At 41.4% G+C, this 21,007-nt stretch overlaps 1 protein-coding gene across 1 annotated transcript; it reads right to left on the minus strand.

The window, feature by feature from the left end:
- Window positions 1-793: 793 nt before the first annotated feature.
- On the minus strand, window positions 794-19,487 carry PRKAB2 (protein kinase AMP-activated non-catalytic subunit beta 2). The gene is made up of 8 exons (XM_050751254.1): window positions 19,369-19,487; window positions 18,930-19,108; window positions 14,045-14,211; window positions 13,137-13,230; window positions 12,791-12,911; window positions 8,424-8,557; window positions 7,705-7,773; window positions 794-5,627 (listed from the first exon to the last, which is right to left on the minus strand). The coding sequence occupies exons 2-8, from the start codon at window positions 19,083-19,085 to the stop codon at window positions 5,550-5,552; spliced, it is 819 nt and encodes a 272-aa protein (XP_050607211.1). The 5' UTR covers window positions 19,086-19,108; window positions 19,369-19,487; the 3' UTR covers window positions 794-5,549.
- Window positions 19,488-21,007: the final 1,520 nt, after the last annotated feature.

Genomic DNA, 21,007 nt, shown 5'->3' on the forward strand with positions numbered 1-21,007 from the left:
TCATGTCCTTCTGTCTTGCATTTCCACTCCCCCTCAGCAACTCCCCTATTGTTCTCACGCTCCACATTGTCAGTCTCTTTTCTCCCTTAGTTCAACCAGTTGACTCTTTAGAGCTCCAAAAATACAACAGTTTGGTTGTTTTAGGAAAAGAAAGTCTGGAGGGCAGCTATGTAGAAACCTTGTGAAATGATGGAACAGAAAACATAAATTATAATCATGTCCCTGAACAAGGCTATCTGAGGTGAATGATCTGTCAGAATAAAGTATATAATGTTTTCATATATAATGAAGCATATAATCTGACAGAGAAAGAGAAGTAGGAAGGGTCCAGGATAGCGATCCTTAATCCTAGATGTCTATTAGCATTATCTAGGGGAACTTAAAAATACAGATACCTGGACCCCATACCAGAGATTTCCATTTAACTAGGGTGGAAATGGATTGACCATCAATGTTTATAGAGTCTCCATAGGTGTTATGAATGTGCAGGCAGGGATGAGAATCATTGGTCTGATCAGAGCTCAGCTAATCCAGTACAGGATGATAGCTAAATGTACAGCCAGCAGAGAAAATGCTGAAAAACAAATCACGAAGTCTGCGTTCCTGTAGTTAATGTTGGCATAGCCTGAAACAAAAAGGAGAAAAAGTGATAGGTAGAAGGACTTCGTGTCCCCTACTCCATGACTCCTCTCTTTCAAATGTATTGTCTTGCAGTTTACATTTTTTAGGCCCTTGGACACCAAGGCAAACAGACCTTGATAATATAATCAGTCATCAATCAATAACTCAAATATTATTGCTGTATAATACTTTTATTAAAGTTTTATGGAAAAAACCCACATTTCTGTATGTGTCATATCATATAATTTCCAGGTGTGTCAGAGTCCAGTGACAAATTACGTTTGAAGAACAGCTTTAAAATCCACTCTTGTCTGCCACTCCTTTATGAAATATTGAAAAGCAGCTCTGTACCTCAGCATTAAAGGTTACAAAAAGCACCATTAAAAAGAGGACTCACATATTGAATTCCCTTCAAATTAGTCTTCTCTCTCCTTTCGGACAGATACAGAGCTGCACTCATTTGAAACGCTGCTGTGTAATGCCAACAAACATGCTCCAATTTACCAAAATTCAAACAAGTCTCATATATGAAACCTGTGTAGCGATTAGGACTAACCCACCACAGTGAGCTTTGGCTGTCCTAAAACAAAAGCTGGGTTAGGTAAGTGTTTTGTAGAGGGGAACAGAAAAGAAGTAAGATCATCAATACCTAATATATTACTTAATGTAGGTATCCCTTGACGATTTAACCTGACACCTACAAAATCCATAGTGTTTAGTATTTCACACCAATCTCACTGCAAAAGTGCTGTGCTACATACAATTCAAGTTAACTCCAACTAATATTGGAACTAATAAAAAAGTAATTTATAACAAAGCTTATTCACTTCAAAGCACAATTGAGAAAAGCAAATCCAGACAAAGCCCAAACTAGAATCCTAGAGGGATTCCATTGCTAAGAATTGCCATGTGTTATGTAATTTCTGTAATGTAGTTACTGCAAGTAATAAACTTGAGTTTTTTCTCTTTTTTCCCTTCTTTCATAGAATTTAAAAAAGATTTGGCTTTTTACTCTAAAAGTTTGGGTTCATTGCAGAAATCACAGTCCTTCCATATCCAATTGTGACTGGCACTTAAGGAGAGACAAATGCTAAGATCCAAAGAGTTTTGAAAGACCCTAATTGCTACCACTCCCAGGTCCTGCATTCCATGGGTAACTGGAGTCAGCAACCCCTGGTAGAAGACAGCAAGAACTGGGCTTTAAGGGTGAATCAGAATTATGCAGGAATACACTGTACATCTGCTAGTAAGCCCACGCCCCAAATCACTAGAACGTGAGAATGTAGAAATCTCTGAGAACAGAATGTATTTCAAACACACACAAACATAGACTATTGCATATCATTTTTAGTTGAGGTCAAAATGATTAAAGCCCTATTTCCCCAATTAAAAGCAGGGAGTTCTATTACTATGTCTTCTTCATTTATATCACAGATTAATATAAACCCAGTCTAGAGGTATCACTTCTTTCCAAACTTAACTTCATTTCAGCAGCATACATGGAATATTAATTCTTTTCAAAGTTTTTATTCCAGACCCATTAGATCTACAAGAGACTAGAAAGAATTGGAGAAAAGTAAGTGGGCCTGGGTTTGTAGGATCCTCACAAACTTCTCCTGGATTCTTCTTTTACAAAGTTTCTCCACCATACAAGCCTACGTTTAAAAAGCCAACATTATTGAGGTTAGGTATGCCCTTCAGGGGTGTTGCCTAGAATGGTTAAATCCCATTCCATTTCAAGCTTAAAGGAGGCTAACAATCATGGTGTGGAATTTTTCCATACCAGCAGCATGGCTAACGTATGTGTTTTACGTAATGTCTGACACTCTGGGAAAGTCTGCCTGACAAATGAGCTTAAAGCAGAGTGGAAAGGAAAGAGGAGAGAATTGGAACACGATGCAAAGGGAAGATGGTTATACACTGCTAATTCTGTACAGTGAGATCCAAGGACACCACCATGTGGTGTCTGATTTAATTTCTTTTTAAAAGAGGACATTTTCAGTTCTAAGTTACTCAAGACTTTATTCTCCTATTATTACTCCTCAGCTCAGTCACTCTTCTCTTCCCCACAATTCCAAAACTATGTTGCAGTTCTTTAAGGGTCAGCCCTCATGAGGAGCTATTTTCTTACTTTGCCTACTTTGACTCTGTAAAATTCCAACAGGCAAAATAAAGGCTAAAAAATTTTTTTGCCTTTACTCGTTTTCAAAATCTGTCAAACTCTCCTCAGCATAAAATTAATTATCCCTTTAACTAATCAACACACAAGGACAAATGAGTAGTACTTTGGGTTACTTCCTTCTCTTCCTTCCTCTCTTCCAAATAGACTGAGATAAGTCTTCTCAAAACCATGGGATGTATTAGCAGTATAGAAAAGGGACAGCACCCAGTGCTGAATGAGTCAGCAACCAGTGCCTCCTACCCATTCCCTTCTATACCAGCTGGTGGGCTCCCATTTCACATCTGGCTGAGAGTTACCTCAGAACTTGGGAAACTGACACTCTCTGCACATTTCCAGATAGAAAGATCTGAAAGTCACTAGCATCAAAATTTACTGTCGGGAGGCCGAGCTGGGTGGATCATAAGGTCAAGAGATCGAGACCATCCTGGCTAACATGGTGAAACCCCGTCTCTACTAAAAATACAAAAAATTAGCTGGGCGTGGTGGCGGGCACCTGTAGTCCCAGCTACTTGGGAGGCTGAGGCAGGAGAATGGCGTGAACCCAGGAGGTGGAGCTTGCAGTGAGCCGAGATCGCGCCACTGCACTCAAGCCTGGGTGACAGAGCGAGACTCCGTCTCAAAAAAATATATAAAAAAACCTACTGTCACTGGGGGCAGACCCATTTCACAAAAGCCTCAGGCCTGAGAGAAATTGAAGAGATCTCTTTTCCTGCCCCACTCTACTGTGTGGAGTAAAAATTGTCATACACGAACACATAGATATTACGTTTCAATACTGTTGACAAGAAATATGAATATAACAAACTTCATGTAACAACCAAGATTTTGAATCCTCCTAAGTGGCCCACTTATTTAATGGGTATTGGATAAAAACAAAATTCTAGTACAACTGAAGACTGTAAATCCTGAGAGTTGGTTATAATAGGATCTGGCCTGGATTTTTAAATGGCACACCATTCAAAAAGTGGTTGGGAACATAAAAGGTTCTCCACAAAAGCCTTTTGCTGCAGAAGGTGGCCTTGGATGGTTAAAGTAGTATTTCTTAGCAATTAACCACCAAAGCATTTAGTTATTTGCACCCCAGCAAAACAACAATCCCATACTTTACTCCATCACACCTGGAATCCAAGAGGTCTACAAGTCCGAAGACAACTGCGTTGTCAGCTTTGCATGGAAAAGACAGGAGGTAGCTAAACTGACCTGTAGGTGCCCTTTCCGTGTGGCTAGGCTCATCTGAGCAGTCAGGGAGTCTCTCATTCATCAATAGTTTAGCCTCCTTTAGTACTATTTGACTTATCTGTGAAATGGAAGAGCCCCAGCTACTTGGGAAAAAATGTTTTATCTCTGAACCCCAAAAGTGGATTGAATACTTTTCAGCTCACAAATGGAATTCAGTGACCCCAATTAATCATCAAACCCTTTAAAAAGAAGAGGCAGGAGATCAAAATGATTTTGTTAACACTTGGTGCAAAGAACGATACTTTTCATGGTTGGGAATACTAGGAATACTTTCTTGCTTCTTGGCCTAACAATCTTTAAAATGAGGGAACTCTTTAGGTGCATCAAATGAATTAAATGAACTTGAGCAGTTTATCTAGAGCAGTGTTTAGTGCAGTGATGTGTACAGGGTTGGCCATATTGATCTAAGAATGTGGAAGGCTAGACTAGAGAAGAAAATCTGAAGAAGCATTTATCAAAAGCCTGAAATTCTCCAACGCAGTCTCTTAAGACCAATGAAAAGGCATTTTTTTAATTAAAAAAAAAATGCAGGCACATAAAAATCTTTCAAGGATGAAAGACACAAAAGTACTCCCCGGTTCCACTCCTACCTTCAGAACTGTTTGCTGAGAGAGAAAAGACAGAAGCAGGGCCAGGCAAAGTGTGAAAACTTTCGGGAATTTGCCAATACAGCCTGAGCCGTGGCACCAAACTAAAACAAAAAAGTAGAAGTTCTGCATTCTGCTTTTCTTATAATAAGGAGACATATTTCCTTTAGAAGTTAAAACAAACACGTCAAAGTGGCCTGCGCCTGTGCTGGGCTAAAAAGGGACCTTCTGACAGCCCTAGTGTCTGGGGTGGATCAGGTGCCACAAAACTTTTCAGTCACTTACCCAGTGAGTTTTGTGTTAGAGAGGGGTCAGGTATGGGATCTGAAGGAGGCTACTAAAGGAAGAACGTGAAATGAGAGGAAAAAGGGTTCTTGTGGGGCATCTGGTATCATATAAACAACACACATTGTGCCACATACTCTGGGAATATAGAGAACCCATGCAAGAAAAGCTGCCCTTGCAATTAGGCAGCTGTTAAGTAGGGCAGCAGTCTAGCACAAGCCCATTCCTTGGAGAGCCAAGGTAGCAGTGATAGAATCTCTGCCCAACAAGGATCCTAAGAGTTTGCTGTTCTTTCATTTTAGGAAAAAAGCTTCCTATATAGTTATTCCTGCAGCGCCCCCAAACAGGTCTTGGTGAAAACCCATAGGCAGAAATAATACTTCTAGCTGGGGCTAGGAGGCTTTCATTTACCTTCTTCTCATATGTATATATTTTTTTCTTAAAATAAATTCCGTGAACTCATAAAGCTCTCATCTGCAATCAAATGCAAAAGCAGAGCGTCCTACTCAGAGGCTCTGAAACACACATATCGGCCTCAAAGCAAATCAGCCTTCCAGTCTCAGGTAAGACTGGTTCAGTCCAGAAAGGCAAGGGAGATGCTTCTCTTGAATCCTTGGAGGCAAGAAGGGATTCCTTCAGATGGGCTTGTATAGCAGAGTAGTAACATACTTCTTCTTGTAGCGATGGGTTGCGCTAAGGACCATCACACTATCCTGCAAGGAAAAGAAACATACGCAGCTAATTCATTAGTTCAGACAGTAGGTAGCTCTTCCCAGCCATCAGTCCTTCAGTCACTCACTTTTAACAGAGATAGTTTGATGTAAGAGAAGGAGGTCAGATAAGTTTTAGTTCCAATTCTGACTCCTGTCATCATTCTACTTGTGGCCTTGGGTAATCTACTTAGTGTGTCCAAGTCTTTTTATCTCATCATTACAAAAGATAACACCTACCATTAAGGTGGCATTGATGATTACATGAGAATATCTGACATAGTTTCTGACACATAAAAGCGCTGAAGAAATATTAGTCTCCTACCCTGCTCCCTTCTCTACTTTAAATTCTAATATTGGGCCTAAAACTAGCAAGGAAAAAAAAAAAAGAAAGAAATATTCTGGCATCCATTTCCAGAAGAAAGTCTTAAAGACAATGAGAAAAAAAGAAACAATCCTTCTGAAAAACTATCTCCAAGTCCCAAAGCAGGTCTAAGTTCCATTTAATGCCAGGGATGAATTCAAAAAGATCTCTCTGATTTAGAGGGAACCTAGGAATCCCTCTCCATCCTCGAACAAAATACATGCCAAAATCCTCTTCAGAAAGACACCCAATCCAATGGATCAATTCCAAACCGCCTAAACAATCTGAGAGAATCAGGAATGGGTCTGAACCAAGCTGAGCCACAATAACCAACACCTTCACCTGAGTCAGAACCAGTAAGAAGAGAGCAAGAGGCACCATTTCCCAGGCTGTGCTGCAGACTACAGATGTACCACAGGAGGAGATGGCAAGCCTAGGTAAATTAAATGACACCCAACAAGCAGTTACAGGAGGCAAAATCCATCAGATCCCAAAGAACCTAAGCAAATCCCTTTAAGAACAAGTGTATCCTTCTACTTTCCCCCATACTGTATTATCTACCATGAATGCTTCTCGCGTTAACACTCCAGAGTTGACACAAAGCCTAAATACGACAGAAGGCAGGTAAAAAATTCACTTTTACACTTCCACAGGTTTTGTGGAAATGAGGAATAGGTGAGAAAAACCTACTTGGAAAGACCTGGCATAATGATAATATAGGAAAGAATATGAAGTTAGCATAGGCGGATTGGACCTCAGCAGTCCTGTCTCTGGTACTTACTGGCAATTTGACCTTCTCTGAGCCTTAGTTTCTTTATCTATAAAACAGGGGTTAAAAATAATACTTACAAGGTTATTATAAAAATTAAATTAAATAATATATTTTTAAGTGTTATATTGTACCACATAATTTGTTAGCTGTATCAGTGATTTCCCGAATCCAGCTATATAGCCAAGTAAAAGCAGCTTAAAAAAACTATAGGGCCCATCCTAGATGCACTTATTCAGAATCTCTAGGAATGGAGCTGCTGAATCTGTATTTTTACAATCTCCCCCAGGAGACTCTGATGATAATCAGCCTGGTTTGATAATCACAGAGCTATATAACTTTATTCCAATAGCCAAACCACAAAGACACAACAAGACAGAACAGAATGGCTATTTTCAACCCAGACTCTAAAGCAGCAGAAAAACCAAGGAGGACTCTGGAGTTGAAGAGACGGGCAAATCTGGTCACATCTCTCCTTTAACTCGTGTATAGGAGAGATGCAAGCACCTGAGTATATATGAATGAGGCACCTGAAAGTAGCTCAATTCCACCTTCAAAAAAGTGAAAGCCTTAATATCACATTAAAGCATTCTTTGAACTGGAAGCTAAATTTGAACTGGAAGCTAAACCTGCTTTTTCTGCACAATAAATCCTATGCTATGAACTGAAACTTAAGTAAATAGCTGGTGGAAAGATTCTAGCCACCCAAAAAATAACTGGGCAGCAAAAAAGTCCTATCAGAGGGCAATTCAGCCAGCCAGAACACAGAGACTGAGATTTTAAAACAAACAACCTATTAGTTAAAAAAAGAGAGTTCTTCTATAATTTGATCATTACTGCCAGTTTCAGCTTCAATGAAATAGCAGAGAAAGTAACCACTGAGAACATATGTTACCCTTGACCTCTCATTCCAGGGAGCTCTGTGAAGAGCCAGGGCCACCACTCACCTTAATGGACAATGCATAGAGATGGTTCAGCATAACATGGTTGGGCTCAGGGAGTAAGGCTGGGTCACACTAAGAGAGAGAGAAAAAAAAATTACTAAATGAAATTAAGGCACAGACAAACCAAACAGCTTACTCTTCCTCAGAGCTCTTTGAGAAATTTAAACTAGAATGCGCTCTCTCTTTTCAATAATGTACCCACTCCAGTATGTATCAATAATAAAATCCTATTACAGAAAATTAGAAAAATTATCAGTCCAGGGCAGAAATCTTACGCCTCAGCATCTACTAATCTTCCTTAAGAGAGTTAGAACAAAAATCTTGCCCACAACACACAAGGAAGAGTTGTGTTACAAGGTAAAAATAATCATAGTAGGAATCAAGTAGATTGAATACAGACATAAATTATATACAAAAAAACTTTTATAATTCTTTTGTACATCCCCAAATGATAACTACTACTTCATGCTGTGCTCAAACAGAAGTCCATAGCTCTGATCCTGATTTTATTACGATGAGGAGACAACTACGATTTTTTATATGAATGGCTGAAGCAGCTGTGACTCAGCACTGGAAAAAGGCAATCTGTAATGTTACTGATATGTGTATGACTTGTAATCTCAACACACCTCTGTAATCATCCTAACCTCCAGGATCACTGAACTTTGGTCCAAATGGTCCTAGACACTCCCAGATGCCCCAGTAATACTGAGGATACTCACAGAAATATTAGTGTCTTTGTTAAGAATAACTTGAAGTAGATGAGGAGGAAGGATGGGTGGGGATTTGAATCTTTCCTCAGATCGAAACACATACATTTCTTGACCATAAGGCCCTGGGGGTGAGCTGGAAAGGTCTGAAAGATATTTATACAAATATGAGAAAGAGTTGGAGAATTAGCAAGAATGCATGGAAAAAGTTATCAATACATGGCAGCTAACATTAAATATAGTAGAAGTCCTGGATCACAAACTTGTGACCTGTGGGATCTACAGCTGTAAGGTAACCAGAGAAAAAATCCGAGTCCCCTGGACATAAACCATGAAGCTCCTCAACATGGCAACATGATTTGGGAGACAAAGAGATAAAGACTCAAAGACCCAGGCTCAAGGAAGAGCTATTACATTTATCAGTTGTAGGACCTTGGAAGAATCCCTCCATAATGGTCAGTTTCTTCATAAAATAAAAATAATCTTTGCCCTATTTCATGATGTTTTTGAGGAAATCAAATTAGATAATGGATGTGAAGATGTCTTGTAACTTTCAAACAATGGGAAAAGATTAGATTTTTTTTTCCGGCCAAACAACAAGTTTATAAACCCCTAAGACTACCAATACAATAATGATTACAACAATAAGGACAAAATGTATGTAACTGTCATTAGGGAAATGCAAATCAAAACCATAATAAGCTACCATTTCATACTCACTAGGACAGCTAAAATCAAACAGATAGACAGCAACAAGTGTCAATAAAGGAATGAAGAAATTGGAACGCTCACACTATTCCCACTGCTAGAGGGAATGTAAAGTAGTCCCGCCACTTTGGAAAACAGTTTGGCAGTTCCTCAGATAGTTAAACATAAAGTTACTACATGACCCAGCAATTATACACTGGGTATATACCCAAAAGAAATGAAAACATACGTCTACACAAAAACTTGTATGTTCATAATAGCATTATTTATAATAGCCAAAAAGTGGAAACAATCAAGATGTCTATCAACTAATGAAAAGATAAACAAACAGTATGTCCATACAATGGGCTCTTATTCAGCCATAAAAAGGAGCAAAGTACTGATACATGGTTACAAGATGGATGAATCCTGAAAACATGATGCTAAGAAGCAAGTCACAAAAGACCACAATTTGTAGGATTCCACTGATATGAAATGTCCAGAAGAGGCAAATCCTTAAGACAGCAAGATTTGTGGTTGCCAGAGGCGGAGGGGAGGAGGGAATGGGATGTGACTGCTCATGGGTACAGGGTTTATTCTGCAGGTGATAAAAATACTCTGGAATTAGATAATTGTGATAATCACACAACTCTGAGTATACTAAAAATTACTGAGTTGTACAATTTAAGAGTTAATTTTATGATGTATAAATTACATCTCCAAAAAAAATGAAAAAAGTATGCAGACAAGAATAGAATGAAATATACTAAAATGAAGAGAAATATATTATGATAATATCTTTTATTTAAATGTTATTGTTTCTTTTTTGAGACAGGGTCTTGCCCTGTCACCTAGGCTGGAGTGCAATGGCTTGATCACGGCTCACTACAGCCTTGACCTCCTGGGCTCAAGCAATCCTCCTACCTCAGCCTTCAGAGTAGTTGGTACTAAAGGCACATGCCACCATGCCCAGCTAATTTTTTGATTTTTTTGTAGAGACAGAGTCTCACTATGTTGCCCAGGCTGGTCTCAAACTCCTGGGCTCAAGTGATCCTCCCACTTCAGCCTCCCAAAGTGCTAGGATTACAGGTGTGAGCCACCAAATTCATTGTAAGAACTAAGTTCCAGTGTTCTATTGCACAGTAGAGTGAATATAGGTAACAATAATGTAACAAAATAAAATAGCTAGAAGAAAGGATTTTGAATGTTATCACCACAAAGAAATGACAAATGTTTGAGATAATGAATATGCTAATTGTCCTGACTTGATCATTACACATATGAAATGTATTGAAACATCACATTGTATCTCACAAATATGTACAATTGTTATGTGTCAATTAAAGACCAAAAAATACATATAAGGCAAAAGGAAAAAAAGTAAAATACTCTGATATTAAATACTATCTTTAAAACATATGGAACTTGAAACTTTACAAAGTATTATGCTTTGTTATTTCATTACATGATCCACAAAATACCCTTGGGAAATGCACAAAATAGTTCTTATTGCCTTTTCACCAGAAAAAAAAAATACAAATTGGTTATTTGCCTAAAGTTACATACATGACTAGATAGTAAATGAGGGCAGACTAAAATCCATTATCTGTAGATTCCTAGTAAAAAATGGATTATAAGCGTTACCTCAATAGATTGGGAAATTAGGGGAAAGAGGGAAATATCAAAAGTATGTTAGTCTTCTCTCTATATAATTATGATTACATGTCTATTATTTATTGGTTACTTAGCCAGAATCATATAATACAAAAATTAGTTATAAGTATCCTCATAATCTAATTCAGCATTTTTAAACCCTTTTAAATTATTGTCCTACCAGTCAAAAATAATGTCCAGTTTAACCTTCTGAGTTTATATGATGAAAACAACATTTTCAAAATTTTCCTCAACAGATTACTACACTATTGATAAATCTTTTTTTTTTTTTTTTTTTTTTGAGATGGAGTCTCGCTCTGTCTCCCGGGCTGGAGTGCAGGGGCGCGATCTTGGCTCACTGCAATCTCCGCCTCCTGGGTTCACACCATTCTCCTGCCTCAGCCTCCTGAGTAGCTTGGGACTACAGGTGCCCGCCACCACGCCTGGCTAATTTTTCGTATTTTTTTTTAGCAGAGACGGGGTTTCACCGTGTTAGCCAGGATGGTCTTGATCTTCTGACCTCGTGATCCACCCGCCTCGGCCTCCCAAAGTGCTGGGATTACAGGCGTGAGCCACCGCGCCAGGCTTTTTTCTTTTTTTTTGAGATGAAGTCTCACTCTGTCATCCAGGCTGGAGTATAGTGGCGCCTTCTCAGCTCACTGCAACCTCCCTCTTCCACGTTCAAGCAATTCTTCCACCTCAACCTCCTGAGTAGCTGGGACTAGAGGCGTGTATCACCACGCTTGGCTAATTTGTATTTTTAGTAGAGACAGGGTTTCACCATGGTAGCCATATTGGTCTCGAGCTCCTGACCTCAGGTGATCCACATGCCTAGGCCTCCCAAAGTGCTGGGATTACAGGCCTGAGCCACTGTGCCCAGGCAATAATTTCCTTTAGAAACAGCAAAGCCACCCTTCTCCCCTGAAATTCAAATATGTTCCACTTAAGGTATTGTGCCTCCTCAGCTGAGAATCACTGAAAGTGTAAGTCCCTGGTTTTACTGTGAAGAAACTCAGAATGAAAAAGGTTGAGACATTTGTTCATGATGGCAAAACTAGTTAGTAGCAGAGGTAGGCTTTGAACTCATTAGATAGCAGTGTGCTCACTGGGAATACAGTGCACAATTCTTTAGATAGTCTTAGCTCTTATTGTAAAGTCACAAAATGGTAACTACAAGTGTGGTTAGCAAAACATTCTCTGATACTATAGCAATTGTAAGTAGAGATGAAGGCCTTGGATCAAGTAATATTATAGGAAATAAAAGTGTAAAGATCTTTTCCGCTACCAAAGACTTTTTTTTTTTTTTTTTTTTTTAAACCAAAAACTTACAAAATTTCAATTACTACAACAGAATTGTCGGGGGGTGGTGGGGGCAGTGGTTGTCTTGTTTTTGAGGCAGGATTTCACTCTATTACCCAGGCTGGAGTGCGGAGGTTCAAACATAGTTCACAGCAGCCTCAACTCCTGGGCTCAAGTAATCCTCATGCCTCAGCCTCCCAAGTTGTTGGGCCCATAGACTTGTGCCATTACACTCGGCTAATTTTTAAAATTTTTTTGTAGAGATGAGTCTTGCCATATTGCCTAGGCTGTTGGTTTTCTTTTTTTTTTTTTCCCCCACACTTTTTGGGCCTCATAAAATCATGAAACTGCTAACTGAGCTCTCAAACTGGCAGGATTAAGATGGGGCATACCGAACAAACTACATACATGTATCTCCTCTGCTGGGTAATATCATCAAAGGTCAGTGGAAAACTTGAAATATTACTAGAAACAGCTTTTCAAACTATAGGCTGTAGCCCATTAGTGGTTATAATGTGTGTGTGTATGTTTGTGTATGTTTGCTGCAAAGAAAACACTTAAATGTTTATAGGAGAATTATCTTTGTCTCTCTATTGCCTCCCCCCGCCCTCCACTTTCTCTCCCTTTCTCTCTCTCTCTCTCTCTATATATATATATACACACACACACACACAACTTTTAGGAAGGAACATACATTACAAGAAAGACACAGCAAGAGAGAGTAAATACTACAAAATTACCTCTACAAGATGTCTCAGAACTTTCCATAGAATCTAGCTTTAAAGCATCGAACACCTCAAAATCAGATTTCTTGACATGGATCAAATTGTTAATAGTGCCGAGCTGACTGGTAACCACAGGCTGAAACAGTGAATACAAAAAATTATTGAATCTTTCAAATCTCTCTCTCCCATCCAACCTTCCTTTTTTACTAAAATTTACACATGATTGTACTCAGCACCTCCACATTTTATCAAGAGAGAAATCCTCCAGTGTAGAGGGGCAGTTGCCCATCAGTCTTGACAGAAATGACAGCTAAAATGAGACTGCTAAGTCAATGGTTACCCTTGGAGATCAAGGCCTTACCTCTGATGGATCATGAACCCACTGTCCATCCACAAAGAACTTGTATTGGTGCTCTCCCTCAGGGAGGTCCAGGATGGCAACAAAGTCATTATGGCTACAGAAGAAAAAAGAAAGGCAGACAGGCCAAGTTTCTTTTAGAAGACTGAATGTAAAAAACAAATGGCAATCATAGTATCATATGAATAATTTCCCAGATTCCTAAGCCTTGTATCCCTGGTGTAAAAAACAACATATAAACCCATTCTCCTTTTCTGTATCATCTTGGACATGTATTTACCAGCTCCTCCCAACAACGTTAGTTCTTAACCAGTATCTGGAAAAGAATAATAAAAACATTAATCCCCTCAAATGGTTCACCTAGTATAACTATTTTGCTTCAGTAGAACAAGTTCCTCAGCAGTGCAAATGAGATAGGTAGGTTCAGGATACAGAAGTGCCTCAAGGTACTTTGTTTTGGTGAACCTTTTCTGGAAAATGAACTACCATACAAAGGCTCATTCTGACAACCAGTTAAATCATTCATTATTGCTTTGGAAGCAACGAATAACATGACTACCTAGAACTTCAAAATATGTTTTGCTTTAGTGCGGAAGTCAGAGCAACAAGACTCAGCCAGTTACAGAAGACTTCCCACAAGCAGAGACAGGACTTGTATGACACAGTCCTAAAGAATGTAGTCACAAAGCTATTATGAATCCCTCTGAGGCAATGAAATTCTAAGGGATAAAAGACCTCTGACTCACTATGAGGTTAAAAAAATCCCACAGATATACTAAGTGGCCACAGAGGTATGTTCTAGAGAGAGTCCTTAGCAGGTGGAGAAAAGTAATCCAGCTGGGTCTCTCTTCTGAGAAAAGAAATCAGGTCTCTATTCCTGGACCCTTAGATTCAACCAAGATACTTGTCACCTCTTAATCAGTGGAATCTTGGTGCTCCAATTGTTGAAGGACCCAGAGATGAAGACCTCCTTGCCTCCTTCAGACCAGCGGATAACAGTGGGCCGGGCCTGCTGTGTGGGCTTTACGGAGTCCTCCAAATCCTGCTGCCATGATACAAACTCTTTGTCCCCAGGGAGCTGTAAGAAGGAGTAGGTCATCCCTAGAATAAACTGTGACCCAAGAATTCTAAAAAGGTCACTCTCCTTCCTAGAGTAGAGAAGGGTGCTAGGCTTTGGCTAAGGATATAAACCCCAAAATTAGCAACTAAATCAGAGTTTGAACAAATTATAGAAAAAGAACTCATCTAGGACCAAAAATGGTCAAATGCCCTATGCTCAAGCACTGCCTAAATCACAGCTTAACTTTTGAGTCTACCTATATCACTCACCCTTTCACAGCCTTAGACTCTCCCTTTAAAAAAAAAAGAAAAAAAACTAACTCCCTACCACTAGTTTAACTCATAGGCAGGCAATTATGATATGCTTCTGAGTCTTTCTTATTTTTTATTTTTTTTATTTTTTATTTTTTGAGACAGAGTCTTGCTCTGTCACCCAGGCTGGAGTGCAGTGGCGTGATCTCAGCTCACTGCAAGCTCCACCTCCCGGTTCACGCCATTCTCAGGCCTCAGCCTCCTGAGTAGCTGGGACTACAGGCACCCGCCACCACGCCTGGCTAATTTTTTTGTATTTTTTAGTAGAGACGGGGTTTCACCGTGTTAGCCAGGATGGTCTCGATCTCCTGACCTCGTGACCAGCCCACCTTGGCCTCCCTAAGTGCTGAGATTACAGGTGTGAGCCACCGTGCCCAGCCTGTTACTGAGTCTTTTTTTTTTTTTTTTTTTTTTGAGACGGAGTCTCGCTGTGTCTCCCAGGCTGGAGTGCAGTGGCGTGATCTCGGCTCACTGCAAGCTCCGCCTCCCGGGTTCACGCCATTCTCCCGCCTCAGCCTCCCAAGTAGCTGGAACTACAGGCGCCCGCCACCTCGCCCGGCTAGTTTTTTGTATTTTTAGTAGAGACGGGGTTTCACCATGTTAGCCAGGATAGTCTCGATCTCCTGACCTCATGATCCACCCGCCTCGGCCTCCCAAAGTGCTGGGATTACAGGCTTGAGCCACTGCGCCCGGCCGAGTCTTTTTTAAGAGAGAGAAAAAAAATGAAAACAAAGTATGGTTCTGTAAAAAATAATTAAGTCAGCCATATACTTTTATAGGCAAATATGAATAGTTCTCAATTACCAGTTGTAATGGAAGTTAGAGATATCAAAATTCTAGTTTATAAGTAATTCATAAACTCTATTTCAGCTAACAAGTTACAAAAAGAAGAAACATTAAAAATTCAAAAACCAGATCACTGATTTCTTAAAACTTGAGAAGTGGCTATGAAATCTTACTTACTCCCCTATCCCAGGTTTACACTAATTATTTCAGGTGTAGGAATAAAAATTCTAGAACCTCAAGGAGCAAGAGATCAAAAAAACAATTTCCTTTGTCAAAAGTAGCTCTCTTATTAAATGAGGTTTGTGGGATTGTAAAAACAGTAACTCCAGTTTCTTTTCATTACTATCCTTTGGACCAAGAGTTGGCAGCCAGCCAGTGAGCTAGATGCTTTTATCAAGTTTTATTTGAAAATAGCTCTGCCCGTTTGTTTACCTATTATTTTATTTACTGATTGACTGAGAAAGGACCTTGCTCTATCACCCAGGCTGGAATGCAGTGAGTGGTGTGATCATAGCTCACTGCAGCCTTGAACTCCTGGGCTCAAGCCATCTTCCCACCTCAGTTTCCAGAGAAGCTGAGACTAGAGGTATAAACCAAAATACCTGCCTTGCTTACCTATATTGTCTATAGTTGCTTACATGCTAGAGTGGCAGAATTGTGTAGCTATAGCAGAGACTGTATGGTCTACAAAGTCTAAACTGTTTACTATCTGGCCCTTTACAGAAAGATTGCTGACCCCTGTTTTAGACTGGTTTAAGTGACTTTGGTGAAGAAGACTGTATAGTATTAAGCCTAAGTATTACTAAATAGAATAATGTGGGGTTTTCTTTTTCTTTTTCTTTTTTTTAAAGGACTAGCTTATTCATTTGGGCTTTCTTTTCAAAATGGTTGACATAGTTTCCCCTCCATACATTCTCTTGATATTCCTCAAAACCACAGTATAAGACATCAGCAGCAGGATAATCCAAAGTAAATAGAGAAAGAGAATTGAAAGGACTTTCACATAAGGAATTGACTTCAGAGAAAACTACATATTATCAGAACGATGCACCCTTGCCTAACTGGCTGCGTTAGAATCAAGAATTTGACATATGCCTAAGAATAACCCTCAGATTCTGATATGAGATCTGGGAATCTATTTTTAAAAAGCTTTCTAGATAATACTGGGATTACGTTAAAATAAAGAAAAAAAGCTTCCCAGATATACCGTGATTATGTTAAAATAAACAACCCTCATCTTTAGAGGTACATCCTAAAATGTTACAGATAAAATAATATTTGATATAACGTCTGGGAATCTGCTTCAAAATAACTAGTGGGGGAATAGTGGACTGGGGTATAGATGTTATATGTTCATTCAAGATCTGATCATTGTTCAAACTGGGTGGCACGTATATAGATGTCATTATATTGTTTCCCCCTACTTTGACAATGTTTAAAATTTTCCAAAAAGTATGTAAAGAAATCTGAGGTGATTCTAATGTGCAAACAGGATTGAGAACCACTGAGCTAGTCCACTGAAAAAGGCAGGCATTCAAGCAAAGTAGGCCCCCCTACCACTGTTTCTATCAGTTACTTTTATGACAGGATTTTCAGTTTAGAATTTGAAAGCTACAAACTATTAATATGCCTAGCCTTGGAGGAAAGCCCTTCCACTTATGACATGACATTTCTGTAGTAGGAATGAATGCGGCTGACGAGCAGAAAGATTATTTACTCCAAGTTACTCAGCAAAACTACCAAGAAACGAGGCAAAACAACAATTAGAACTACAGTTTGATGTTTAAGTAAAATGTTGAGGTTAGAAGTAAAGAGGGTAGATTGAGAACTATAAAATATTAGATTTAAATGAGACCTTAGGAATTATCTGAACTAATTTTCAGACAATCTGAAAATTATATGAATAATTTTCTTAATTCACAAATGCCAAGACTGATGTGAGAGATAAGAATAATACAAAATAGGCCCCAGTTCAGACAGAGCAACCTGGCTTTTAATCAGGACACCAATTACTGCAGTCACAGTTCAACAAATACACTGTATTTAAATCCTGAGTCATCAGCGTAGGAAAAGGGTAAAAATATAATGAGGCAGATCATCTTTCAAAAGCTTTGAATAAGTAAATTCAGATGGCTTGTAGATAGCCCAAATAAGAATGGAGAATAAACACCAATAAGTGCTCCTTTTAATCACTCTCACTTCTCTGTGATTATGGTTTTTTTTTTTTTTTTTTTTTTTTTTTCTTTTGAGACAGTCTCACTCTGTGGCCCAGGCTGGAGTGCAGTGACTGGATCTCCACTCACTGCAGCCACCACCTCCCAGGTTCAAGCGATTCTCCTGCCTCAGCCTCCCGAGTAGCTGGGACTACAGGCATGCACCACCACGCCCAGCTAATTTTTTTGTATTTTTAGTAGAGACGGGGTTTCACCATGTTGGTCAGGTGGTCTCGAACTCCTGACCTCAAATGATCCAACGGCCTCGGCCTCCCAAAGTGCTGGGATTACAGGCGTGATCCACCGCGCCCGGCTGTGACGATGTTATCAATTGAGATCCAAGGAAATAAATCATGGAATCCAAATTCCACGTGCTACCAATATGACAAATAATACTCTATTCACTCTCTAAAGCCCCAGTTCCCTGGGAAGTGACGAAATGATAGGAAACATCAAACACACCCCAATCTCCTCAAGCCCTCCATTTTTCTATCTCATCCAGTCAGTCTACCTGGAGAAACTACATGTATTTCATGCTGACAGCTCTAAAAGCGATTAGAAACATTAGAATGGTAATCGCTGCTATCAGCTCCATCTGTCCTTTCTTACAGAGTGAAAAAACAAGTTGGCTCTTCCTGAAAGTCCTTGGAATTGAGAGCAAGGTCTTCAAGGCAGCTATGGATTGTCGCTTTTTAGCCACACAACATTTTGAAGTACTACTGGAGAGTAAACAAGTCGTGGAATCATTGGCTCTTCCACCTGCGGAGCAGCAGCGGGGCGTGAAAGAGGCACAGCCTCAGCCACCACAACTATAAAGTATGGGACAAAAATTAAGCAGTCAACCAAATGATGTCCTTAATTGATCCCCAAGACTAGGGGAAAGTATTCAATAAGCAAGTAGTTGCTGCTTACAGCCGTGCCAAAAGGGAAGAAGATCACAAGTGCAGAGCTGCTAGAAGGGCAAAAATGATACTGATACATAGAAATTTTCAGAAAAAGAATTTCATGTAGCCACCTCAGGGCAAAGGTGAGAAACTACCACCTATGGTCAGCAACTCGTGCAACCTACCCTCTGAAGTTGTCCACCAGGGCTAACAAACTACAAATTCAGCAACGCTATAGAGGAGAGCCACTCGTGCATGTTAGGAAGAACCAAGGATCGGGGATGTCTATTGTCCCCATCCTAAAAATGTGGCCAACAGATTAGTCAGAACACCAGGAAAACAAGAACTCCGCCTCTTTATCCTATTTTGAGGCGGCACTGCAAGAGGGATTACCATCCAACACCTCTGTCCCCGAAAAATCCTTTTAATTCAAAAAACCATAGCCCGGTTCGGCGCGGCAGAAAAGAACCAAGAAAGGGAAGAGGAGCCCGGAAATCAACCCGCTGCAGTACTGCCACCAACTGCGGGCGTGGGACGCTTACCTTGGAGTCGGGGAGGCTGAACACGCTGGGGTCGTCCGTACTGCCCACCATGATCTTGTGCTCCTTCCCCGGGGCATGACCGCCTGCGCCCTCGGAGCGTGCAGCCTTGGCACCGTGGCGCTCCCCGGACACCCGGTCGCTGGTGGTGTTTCCCATGGCTGCAGCTCGTCGGGGACCACCTACCGCGGAGAACCACACCGGGCTGGGAACACCTCAGTAGCCGCGTCAGGGGCGCCCCCCGGCCCCGCCCATACGCCTTGGGACAGGGCAAGGGATTTCCCCGCCCCAGGGAAGCCAAGCCCCGGAGCCTTCTCCCTCCTGGCCTGCGGGAATGCCTGCAAATACCCCGGTGCCCTCGCTGCCCCTAGTCAGGAAACCCGCTATCGGGACTCCCCCGCGTCCCCGCGCTCACTGCCAGGGGCGCCCCCACGCCAGTCACCTCGGGCGATGCGCTCCCTCCTCCAGGGACCACTGAAGTGATGACTGTTCTGCAGATCAGGCCACCAATAAAGTTATTGAAATTGAAGCCGCACCCCTCGCTGGCGATCAGCGATTCCTCCTAAAATGGCTACAAGGCCGGCGGCGCGGAGTCGGCCCCGTGCGCGTTCCCTGCGGCCTGCAGCCTCGGCGTCCCGGGCCCGCCGGCCTCTCTAGCCGCCGCCGCCTCGATGGTGGGCAGTCGCACGCAGCCTCCAGCGCCAGGAGGGGGCGCCAGGCAGGGCTTGTGCCGCCTGGGGAGACTGCACCCGGGATCATTGGAGCGCTGGGCCTCTGAGACTACCCGGCGGAAGGGACGTTCCCACAGGACACTCGGAGGCCGCCTCCCTGGGCTCCGGCGCTCGGTGCCGGGAGAAGCGACGCGGCTTTCTACCCCGCCTCAGGTGCGCCAGCACGTTTTCTGGGCAGCATCTGTGTGTTAGGCGACGGGAGAGGGGGGTTCCTTACAGGGAATAAGAAAACTGAAACTGACTTCCAACTGCAGGCAGAAGGAAGCAATGGCCATTGCTGGAGGTTAAAACTGTTCTGGCCGGGCGCGGTGGCTCACGCCTGTAATCCCGGCACTTTGGGAGGCCTAGGCGAGCGGATCACGAGATCAGGAGATCAAGACCATCCTGGCCAACAAGTTGAAACCTGGTCTCTACTAAAAATACAAAAATTAGCTGGGCGTGGTGGCGCGCGCCGGAAGTCTCAGCTACTGGGGAGGATGAGGCAGGGGAATCGCTTGAACCCGGGAGGTGGAGGTTGCAGTGAGCCGAGATCGCGCCACTGCACTCCAGCCTGGCGACCGAGCGACACTCCGTCCCTCCGCCTCCCCGCCTCCCCCCCCCACAAGAAAAACCTGCTCAATAGGGAGCGACAAGGAAGGAGCTGTCAGCCCGACTGGGGTCGCAGGGAAAATTCAAGATGGCGTATTTAGGAGCTAGACCTTGACAAATTAGTAAAATGTTAGTCTTAGGAGAATAACGAAAAGGCTTTCCTAGTCTAAGAAACAGCATACGCAGTGGGAAACCTCAGAAGAAATAAAATTCAAGGAAGATGGCGACAACGAAAACATCAGAAGGAACCCTAAAGGTATAAAAAAGGCAAAGACAGTCGTAGGGTTGGGAGGGATCCAGGTTTTTTATGAAAATTAGTAGAATCCCTAAGGTACTTACCTTTGTATTAGAAGTATTTGCATGTCGCCTTCTCTACTAGAAACGTTTATCTGTGTTACACAGACCAGCAGCGTTGGCATCACCTGGGAGCCTGTTAGAAATGTAGAATCAGGCCCCATCCCCAGGGTTCAGAATCTGCATTTTAACAAGATCACATTAACGTGTGTGAGAAGCAATGCTTTGACAGCTGGCAGAGAGCAGATCCAGATTTGATACCTTTTCATATTCTGCATGTACCTTGTACAGAGCAGGCTTTTGCATTTGCGGAATGAAGGATACAGGAATACTGTTTACTGTAATCCATTTCTATCAAGATATGCCACTTAGGCTTAAACACGGCCAATGATGGAGAACCCCAAGTTACATAGGCCACCCTTTCTGAGTGAGCAGCTCTATTTGTTGAAAAGTTCATTTTTATATTAT

The sequence above is a fragment of the Macaca thibetana genome, chromosome 1 (assembly GCF_024542745.1).
Source record: "Macaca thibetana thibetana isolate TM-01 chromosome 1, ASM2454274v1, whole genome shotgun sequence".
Taxonomy (NCBI): domain Eukaryota; kingdom Metazoa; phylum Chordata; class Mammalia; order Primates; family Cercopithecidae; genus Macaca; species Macaca thibetana.

Bases quoted from the DNA above. Each gene is read 5' to 3' on its own strand.
- PRKAB2 (XM_050751254.1), bottom strand. From the start codon at position 19,085: ATGGGAAACACCACCAGCGACCGGGTGTCCGGGGAGCGCCACGGTGCC. The intron at 12,912-13,136 runs GTAAGGCCTTGA...TCACTGTTTCAG, and splicing joins GGGTTCATGATCCATCAGAG to CCTGTGGTTACCAGTCAGCT. The intron at 7,774-8,423 runs GTGAGTATCCTC...TCTCTCTCTTAG, and splicing joins ACAAAGACACTAATATTTCT to TGTGACCCAGCCTTACTCCC.